Consider the following 10,170-nt stretch of genomic DNA (forward strand, 5'->3'; position numbering starts at 1 on the left):
ACTTCCATGACAATTCAGGAATTGGCATCCTCAAATGAATCATTCATTTTTTTCGTAGCTTCTCCATTTTCTAAAATGGATTGTTGAACGAGCTTTCGCTCTTCCTCCATCTTAGCTTCCCCGATCTAAGTATTTTTGGAGAATTACCTCGCGCCCTCTCGACGAATAAAATCTTTCTTGAACTTTTCATCTTTTGACACAAACCAACCCAGTCTTATTTGGAAACTAAAGTAGGAAACCGTGCAACGCTTAGCTCTTGTCATAATTTCTCTGTTTTATTCCTCCTTTTCTTTACCTTCTTTCTTCTGATCTGCTACTGAGGAATCTGTATAAAACACCTTATAGCTACGAAGAGGCCACTGTTTGATGTATGACCTTATGAGATCAACATAGAGAGGGAATTGATTTAATGCAAAAAGCACCACGGGTATGCATGTTGCCGCATATATTGGAAATGCCGCATTCTTGAAGTTGTCAAGGAGGACAAAGAAATGGGCAGCACAGAATGAGATCAAGATAGCGGTTATTGATGCAAAAAGCGAAGTTAATCCAAGGAGCAACTTTCTTGGCAAGTCTTTCTCGAAATCATTGTGTTGGCATCGAGATGTGAGGATAGCCAAGAAAAACACCAGGGCCGTGACAGAGAAGCAAAGAGAAACAAGTGATGATATAGAGAACACGTCAAAAGCAGGTTGATTTTCAAAGTGTGGATAGCCACTTTCATTGGGACCGCCTGGGATTTGGGAAGACGTAGCAAATGCAACTGTAGCAATCAGTGCTGCAATGACAGAGAATGATTCGGCAGTTTTGACGAGCCATTCAGTTCCATCTTTGAGTAACGTTGCATGCGTCTCTATGAAGACCTGTCTTGGTGTCTGACCTTTCTTGTTATAACGAACATATGACTGTCGTGGCAAAGTTTGCTTGACATACTGCATTATGATAAGAAAATCTTTACATGTTAGTGTATTTTTTTGATGAAAATTTACATGTTAGTGTATTCAAGTTAGAGATCATTACGGTCCAATGTCTTTCGGGGATACAACTTACAAAATAACCAGCAAATGTATAGATTTTGTGCATTTAAGTATAAATATACATATAATATGCATATTGTATACGTAAATATACATATAGTATACATAATCAGTGTATATATTTATATATTTTTATTAACGCCAGTCATTAATTTTGGCCGACATTCCAAAAAAGGAAAAATCCCTTTAAAGATAATCCTTTGTGATATGAAGAGATGGTTGGATGTTAAAGATCTCTTACCTTGTACCACTTCCTTTCGCCTTGCAACTGTAGAGCGGAACCAGGGATGCGCCACACATCCAGCTTCTGGAACTTTGCGGTAGGTGCAGCGCATTGTTTCCTTCTTTATCCACCTGATAAAACACGTGCTTTGGATACTTTTCTCGTATTAACCAATTATAGACCTCTGTTTGCCTATGCTCTATAGCCAACAGCAGTAGGTTCTTCTTTTCAGAGTCTGTATCTTGAATGGCTATTGGGAATTCTTTAAGGATCTTCTTTACCATCTCTAGAATACCCATCCTTGATGCCACTAATAAGGGTGTCTCCTTGGTCGGTTTGGACAACTCTTTAGAGTCCGTATCTTGAATGCCTGTTGGGAAAATTTTAAGGATCTTCTCTACCATCTCTACAATACCCATCTTTGATGCCTCCTCTAATAAGGGTGTCTCCTTGGTTGGCTTGGACAACTCTGTATTTAGAACTATAGTTATTCAAGTTGCTTTTAGCGAACGTATAGCTTCTGATTGAGACCCCCTTTGGTCAAAGCTTCTCCAAGATCAGAAGTGTTTTTTTTCCTTAAAAAGAGTTTTTTTTTTTTTGTTTTTTTTTAACCCTTCAAAATAGTGTTTTTTTTCCTTTTTCAAAGTTGAGGTGTATGGTCAAGATTTTAGGAGAAGAAAAAGTACTATTGAGTAAAAGCAGAAGCACAACTTGTTTTTGAGAAGCTGAAAAAAATAGCTTCTCCCCCAAGTACTTTTTTTAAAGCAGCAACAACAACATGCCCAGTAGAATCCCACAATGTGGGATCTGGGGAGGGTAGAGTGTACGCAGACCTAACCCCCACCTTGAAAGGGAGGGTGGCTATTTCTGAAAGACCCTCTAGGGACAAGCATATCAAAAACAATATGAAACAAAAGCGAGAAAGTTATGATAGAACAGTCTGGAAAGAAAGGAGCATTAGCTATCATAGATAAATAAGATAATCAAAGTACAAGACCCAACAAATATAAGCAGAAATGAAATGGCAATAAACGAATGAGCAAAACTACAACTACTAGGATGAAAGGATAAGCAACCTAGCCTTCTATCCTAATCTGAGTCCTCCACAACCTCGTATCTAAGGTCATGTCCTCGGTGAGCAGAAATCAAAGTACTTTGGAGAAAATACACTTAGAAGCGTTTTTTACTTTTTAAAAGCTTGGCCATGTTTTCAAAATAAGGTGATTTTAAAAGTTTGGTCAGACAGGCTATATAACTGGTGTAAAAAGAAGAAAATTGATCATAGTTTGGAAATATTAGAACAAATTTTCAGCATTTTTACGTGATAGATCTTGAGTTGTTAAAATTGCAAAGTCTTGATGACACATAACAAGGTTTCTGTGCCACACAAGTATTACCGGAAAGTAAAAAAGATTCTTTACCGGACTTGTGATCATCTTTCTTTTTCTCATCTGTCGTTGCAGTCTTACTCTGGTCTTCGTCCTTTTTATCATCATCCTCAACTATTGGGGGAGGTTTTGTAGGAGGCTTGAGATTGGTGCTTGAAATTTGTGCTTGGTGCTTTGAATCGGTGCTTGCTCTATATTTTGGCTCTTCCCCAGTACTTTCATAGAATTTGTAACGTCCTTCTTTCTCAATCAACAACTCCATAATTTGAACTCCCCATGTATGTTGCCTTTTTCTTTCCTCTATTTTTTTAATTCTTTGAAGTCCTGCATGCAACAAAATTTGAGACCTGATGACATGATGTGGAAAAAAAAAAAAGGCAAACTAAGTTTCAGAAATTACTTCAAATTTAAAATGTGAAAAAAGATGGGACTGTTGAAGGATCGTTTATGAGGGTCTAGGCCTTTGAATTCGTCAAACCACCTTCTTTCTTTCTTTGTCATAGAATTTTATAGGGGTGGACGTTCAGTTCTTCGGTTCGGTTTTATCAAACTTCTGTTCGGCTATTTCGATTTCGATTTTTTGAAGGTGGACACCGAACACCGAACCAAACTAGTTCGGTTCGGTTCCAATTTTTTGAATTCGGTTTTTTTGATATGATATTAGAAGCAATTCCATTTACACTAACTCATATTCTCAAAAGCAATAAAACATAAAACTGATAAATTGAAATCAAAATCAAACAAACAGGATATACAAGAACAAAAAACTATAACCGTTATATAGGATTACTAGGTGTTATATACATACAGTAAAAATAACTAAGAAAACACATAAACGACATACATTAATTCTAAAGACACATCCTAGTCACTTTCCTTTGTTGAAGATATTTGATTTTCTCAACTGAAGTGGAAAATTAGGGATACAAAAGCAAAAGAGGGCTTGTTATAATTGGGTTTTTTTGGGGCTTAAGCTTAATGAGCATGGACTATTTTAATTTTTTTGGGTAATGTATTAAATTTCGGTGTGCTTTGGTTCTTCGGTTTGGTTTTATCAAACTTCGGTTCAGCTATTTCAGTTTCGATTTTTTGAAGGTGGACACTGAACACCGAACCAAACTAGTTCGCTTCGATTTTGTGAAGTTCGGTTCGGTTCGGTCCGGTTTTTCGATTTTCGGTATTTATGTCTAGCCCTAGAATTTTATTATTCTAATCTACAACTGTTCATGTTTGTTTGAGAAGGAAGAGAAAATATATTAGAAAGGGTTGAAGCAGAACATAAATCAGAAAGGAATGAGAACTGCATTCTTCAAAAGAATAGTAAGTCTGATTCTTTTAGAATTACTATCGTTGCACTCAATAGTTAAGAAATGTATGCTTGATAAAAGAGAAATTTTTAAGAATAATTTTTACCAATTCCCAATACAATTAGCACAATCTTCATTAGACATTTGAGAAACTCGATAAAGATGGTGTAATTGGCTGGAAACAACTTGCCGTTACTCTTCCCTTCAGCTGAAATTCCAGAGATTAGTTGTTAGCAGAAACACATTGGAGAATTTCGTGTAATTTTTTATCAATGTTCTTCACATAGAAAATGTACACATAACTTGGAAAAAAATAACAAAGGAGCTCAATGCTTTTATTTCGACAGAAAATCAGTATGATGGTATAATTTGTGTCTTTTTGCTAATATTTTATAGAGAAAAAAAAATCTTATAGAGGGTAGAAAGTAGGTTCAACTTGGTTAAAACTATCGTCCAACAGCTTAGTAAACATTACCATATCAGACTTCTAGAAAGTATCCCATTATTTCTTTCTGATACTTTGTATGTGTGTATTTAGTGGGATTATATCGAATCGTCATACATGGAGACAATATTTAGTTTCAACTGTGCTACGTATACAGGTGTATGTATTCACCAGTACCCCATTATTTCTTTCTGATACTTTGTATGTGTGTATTTAGTGGGATTATATAGAATCGTCATACTTGGAGACAATATTTAGTTTCAACTATGCTACGTATACAGGTGTATGTATTCCTCGTAATAAAAATCATATACCATAGTTTTCCTGCCTCCTAGTAACCTGCTTAAGCCGACATAACTTGAAAGGTTTCTGTATAATTACATACCTGGAGCCTTCTTCTCGTGATTCGCGTCAGTTACTCCAGTAGTATCTGGATAGAAAAGAGAATCAGTTTATGAATATGTAAAATTATTTGGTACAAAGTGCCAACAACACTCTTCTGATGAGATGCTCAAATCATTTGGTAGTTCATTGTCAAAAAGAGATTGGTGTACTTCTTAACTCAACAAGAATGAGTTAATAAACCGGAAAGTTCCTGCGTAATCACATACACCTCTTCTTCTTGATATTTTGGGTGCATATTTTGATGAATTATATCTAATCATCATAGTTTGAGGTAATACTTAGTTTCAACTGTAGTATATGCATGTGTATGCATTCACCTTTAATTGGGGGATTCTCGAGATCATATTGACAATCATTTTGATGGCCTTGGTGTGAAGAAAAAGAAAAATAAGTTAGTACTAGTAAAAGTTATCCTCATGAAAAAATAGAATTCATAGTTTTTGCCTCTTAAGTAACCTGCTTAAGTCCACATAACCTGAAAGATTTATTACACAATCATGTACCTTGAGACATCTCGTCTTGATTCACGTTAGTAGTAGCTGGATAGAAAAGAGAATCAGTCTTTGACCATGTTAAAATTCTTAGGTACAAAGTGCCAACAAGACTCTCCTGAGGCGCTCTGAATCATTTGGTTTGTTCATTTTCAAAAGAGACTGGTCTATTTGTTAACTCAACATGAATGAGTTAATAAACTAGAATGTTTCTACGTAATCATGTACCTTTAGCCTTGTTTTCTTGATTCCCAGTATAGACATCAATGATGTAATCTGGATAGAAAAGAGAATCAGTCTAGCTAATGTAAAACTCTTAGGTAGAAAGTGCCAAGAACAGTCTCTCAAACACTTTGTTAGACCATTTTCATAAGGAGATTGTGCTGTAAATCTACCCACCTCGAAATTTCTGAGTCCCATACCGAAGTAGTTCCAAGAACTCCACCAGTGTTTGGTAGTTCTCTGGGAGATGACTACCGAGTTTTTTAAGTTTTGAGTCGTCCTTGCCTTCAGGTTTATGTGTCATTAGCTGTAGCTCATCGATATTTATGCCTGGAAAAAAGAACCCAGTATTAGCTATATAACCTCCACAAACGATGAACGTGAACCAACATGCAAAAGTATTGGATGTTTATGACTTACAGAAAACAGTAAATATGCTAGACTGAGACAAAGGATAAAGAGACTTCTAATGAACAACATGGAAATTCGCATTGGGTGGTGTAAAAACCACCGGTGTATATAATTTAAATCCATGATAAGAATGCTTATCTGTGCCAATCTTTGACAAAAAAGACTGTAGATTTACACAACAACAATATACCTAGTGTGATTCCACAAGTGGGGTCTGGGGAGGATGAGTTGTACGCAAACCTTACCCCTACCTTTGCAGGGTAGAGAGGCAGTTTTCGATGGATCCTCCGCTCAAGAATAGCGTTCTCAAACAGGTTTGAGAAATATAAGAGCGAAAAGTTATTATGAAAATATCGAAGAAAATAAAAGTATTGACGACCAAAAAAAAAAAAAAGGAACGAAATAAAGATAGCCAAAATAAAAGAAACAACAGAAATTGAAGAATAAGATAATGATAGAATAATTGGAGTAATAATATCGGTAAGGAACAGACAGGAGACTTACAGTAGTAGATTATGCTGTCCAGGAACCGAAAATGGCTGCCACTTTTGAATACTTGAGGCATCCTGGAAAGGAAGTGTAGAGGAGACATGCCCTCTGTGTTGTAATAGTTGACCAGTGGCGGATAGTAATGTATTATCTGAAAAGCCACCTCTGTTACAAGAGAAGTTGTTAATACTACTATCTTGTTCTACAAAAAAGAAGAAATTATAAACATATACAATCAGACCTCTGTATAACAACATTTCACTATAACATCCATATTTTCTGTTGAACCAATCTTTCATTTATGTTATATTATATGTTATCTATAACAACATTTTGCTAGAACAATAAAAAAATATTCAGACAAACAACGTTTTGTATAACAACATTTTTTTTGTTTTTTTTATAAAAATAAAATATATGAAACAGTTTTTTTTTAGGAGGGGGGGGGGGGGGGGACAGGTAAATTTTTTTTTTTTTTCATTTTTTACAAAAGTAAAATGAAATAAAGGAAATAGAAAATTTGGGGTTGTGGTAGTGGGGTGCGTGGTGGTAGGTGGGGGGGTTGGGGTGGGTTATGGTTGGAGGTGAGTTGGTGTGTTTTTTAAGGATCGGAAAAATATTTCCCCTCAATTTTTTATGAAAAACATTTTCTTCTATTTTGAGGAAAATGAGTTGTTACTGGGCCTAGTGAATTCATATATGGCTACCCATATTTTATCTATATTTGTCCATATTTTTATGTATTGAAAAGAGACTTAAACCCATATTTATTTATTTTCATTAGACTTAAACCCATAATTACCCACCTGAAATATGAGTGACCCAACTCACTAAAATGTAGGTAAAATGGGCTAATTTTCTAAACTGAAAAGGGCCAAATATACCCCTGTACTATCGGAAAAGGGTCAAACATAACCTTCATTATACTTTGGGTAGACCCCTACCGTTATACTTTGGGCACACATATATACCCCTCCACCGTTAAAGTTGATCAATCTCCACCCCCACCCCCCGGAATATCACCGATGGAGTTCTTTCCGGTGACTGCTCCGGCATATACCTTAATTGCTAAGTTTTGGCCTTGTAAACATGATGTGTTTGACCTATTGTTGAATGAGACGAAAAATGTACCTGGTCTTAATTGTTTCCATTGCATTTTTACACTATTAGATTTATCAGAAAATTAGAAAGATTGAATATTTTTGCAGATTTTCGAACACCCTTTTGAATTTTAGCCGTGAATCTTAAGAATTTTGAAGAAATTGAAGTCATATACAAGAAAGTCGAGACTTTGACATATAAACTACCACTCAGCAATTCAAGTTTGATCTTGAAAAATTAAATTCATTAGAAAAGTTAGAAGGATCACATCTTTTTGCAGATTTTTAAATAACCCTTTTGACTTGCGCATGCATATAAGAATTTAGAGAGCCACCTTTTAATGCCATTCTCCATTTTACTTTTTTTTCACATAGTTAATCTTCCAAAAGGCATCTAATTTAGAACAGCAAACAAAATTAATTATTAATCACTGGACTATTAGTAAACGTGTCAACTGATGAAACATTTTACCGTGCTATAATTTTTTATGAAATAAAAGTGCAACAGCTGGGGTATCAAAATCCTTTTATGTTTTTTGGAGGTGCCATTGTGAAAGATGATACGGAAGGAGGTGGGTAAAATTGAGTTTAGTTAGTGGGTAAAATTAAATAAAATATTAATGTTAATGCGGGATTGAACTCCACCTTAGTTAACTTTAACAGTGAAGGGGTATATTTGTGCTCAAAGTATAACTGTAGGGATATATTTGGACCCATAGTATAACGAAGAACATATTTGACCCTTTTCCGATGGTAAAGGGGTATATTTGGCCCTTTTCCGTTTTCTAAATATGGTTTGAAATTGCCACCTCTAAAAGAGATTTGATTCCATATAATTGAAATGGATGAAAATTATTTTCACCCCCCAACTTTACTTTAAAAATCAAATTTCCCCCTCAATTTTGAACAATAGACATTCGCCCCCCCCCCCCCCCCCCCCCCCCCTTAATCCTATGCAATGACTATTTCACCCTTTTTTTTTTTTTGTCTATCCTCAATTTATGTATACTTTTTTATATTATATTATGTATTTATAGATTCTTATTTAAGTTCATTAACATTATAAGTAGAATAATACTTTCATGAATTTGTAACAAAATCTAATGCTATTTTTTATGATTGTTATATCAATATTACATGCAATAAGTATGTATATATGTATGCACATGCATCTCTGTATATTTAAGTTTCACTTCTCTCTTATTCTCTATTATTTATATAAATAAACGGTTTTGGTTGTCACTAATGGAATATTTCTTAAATTATAATAAAATTCATTTAAAGATTAAATAAATCATTTTTAAAATTTTGCCTCTATTTTATTATTGATTTTGCATTACCTGCATATAAATATATTTATAAAGTTATTATGACATGTTATTTTCACTTGTATAAATAAATATTAAAGTTTTGGTTTTTTTAAAAAATATTTTTTTTGTTTATTCTGCTAATTTATTTTATTATAGAACATCATTAACTTATATACTCAATTAATATTTCTCACTTTTTGCTTCGTCTAGAAGATAATATTTATTTTTTATAAGAAATTTGTTACATGAATTAAAAAAATTAAAAATATCATGATTTTATAAAAGAAATAAAAGAAGACAAAAGCTGATAACGTAAGGGTAAAATAGGCATTTAGAAATATCAATTAGGATAAAGGAGAGAGAATGTATATTATTTAAAGTTGAGAGAGAGTTTGAATTTTAAAGCATAGTCGGGGTGTAAATGATTTTCAAGAAAAATATTTATAGGCGATTGGCTCTTACCAAAGTACCCGCCGGAGATGGCGGCGTGTAGAATGTTATCCCCATCTCCCCTTCTACAAAGTTCAATTGGACCTTCTCCGTTTTCATCTTGAACACACTTATGTAGGTAGAGAAAAGCTTTTAGCTTGCCTTGATAAGCAGCTATGAACAAGGGGGTTTCCCCTTTTGAATTGGTCTGCCGGATGAGAGTAGGATCTTCTGAGTTTACCAAACTCTCAATAATGGGAACACTCCCGAGTGCTGCTGCAAGATGAAGAGGTGTGTTCCCTTTTTCATTCTTCTGTTTTAAGATAAGTAGTCGATTTTCCTTTGGTATGTTGGCAATCATCTCCTTAATACAAGTAAGATGAGGATGATGTTTAGGGTCATCTCGATCTGGATGGTAATAAGATATAGCTATGTGAAGAGCAGTATCTCCAGATCTGGTGAGTTTGGATTCAGGGACAAACTTGTTGTTGATGTACAGTTGCTGAACTTTTGTCCACTTTTTCCCCATTGATGTTTGAAATATTTCATCTTTAGTTGCTTCGTCCCGAATGTTGATCTCCTCTGTAATTTGTATGATTCGGTCCATTGGCACTAATTGTTTTTGCAGATTGTGTTGATGCCACTCACCAGTCACCAATATATACTGCTAGGAGAGACGTATTGTTGACAAATATTTCTTTACGAGCCTCTATGCTGGTGCATGTGTAATGGATCTTCTCGTACCCAAAGTATTAAAGAATCTAATACTCCTTTACACTGTCATATAACCTAAAAGAAAATTTAAAGAAACGTTTCACGCCGTCAGTGCATTTAAGTTAAACTCTAAGTGAAATTGATCCGAATAATAAGGCAGATAACCTCTTACAACAGGTTTCAGGTAACCTAATAATGT

The 10,170-nt window shown here is 34.6% G+C and overlaps 1 protein-coding gene across 1 annotated transcript; it reads right to left on the minus strand.

The window, feature by feature from the left end:
• Positions 1–800: 800 nt before the first annotated feature.
• Positions 801–9,786, minus strand: LOC132601951 (uncharacterized). The gene is made up of 8 exons (XM_060314997.1): positions 9,291–9,786; positions 5,696–5,848; positions 5,525–5,572; positions 4,786–4,830; positions 4,062–4,163; positions 2,682–2,972; positions 1,279–1,729; positions 801–932 (listed from the first exon to the last, which is right to left on the minus strand). Exons 1-8 carry the CDS (start codon positions 9,784–9,786, stop codon positions 854–856), a joined length of 1,665 nt encoding a protein of 554 aa, XP_060170980.1. The 3' UTR covers positions 801–853.
• Positions 9,787–10,170: the final 384 nt, after the last annotated feature.

This window comes from Lycium barbarum, chromosome 7, assembly GCF_019175385.1.
Source record: "Lycium barbarum isolate Lr01 chromosome 7, ASM1917538v2, whole genome shotgun sequence".
NCBI classification, from domain to species: domain Eukaryota; kingdom Viridiplantae; phylum Streptophyta; class Magnoliopsida; order Solanales; family Solanaceae; genus Lycium; species Lycium barbarum.

Coding starts and splice junctions, on each gene's coding strand:
- LOC132601951 (XM_060314997.1), bottom strand. CDS start 9,786: ATGGGGAAAAAGTGGACAAAAGTTCAGCAACTGTACATCAACAACAAG. Junction 2,973..4,061: donor GCTAATTGTATTGGGAATTG/GTAAAAATTATT, acceptor TGTTGCATGCAG/GACTTCAAAGAATTAAAAAA. Junction 933..1,278: donor GCGAAAGGAAGTGGTACAAG/GTAAGAGATCTT, acceptor ATCATAATGCAG/TATGTCAAGCAAACTTTGCC.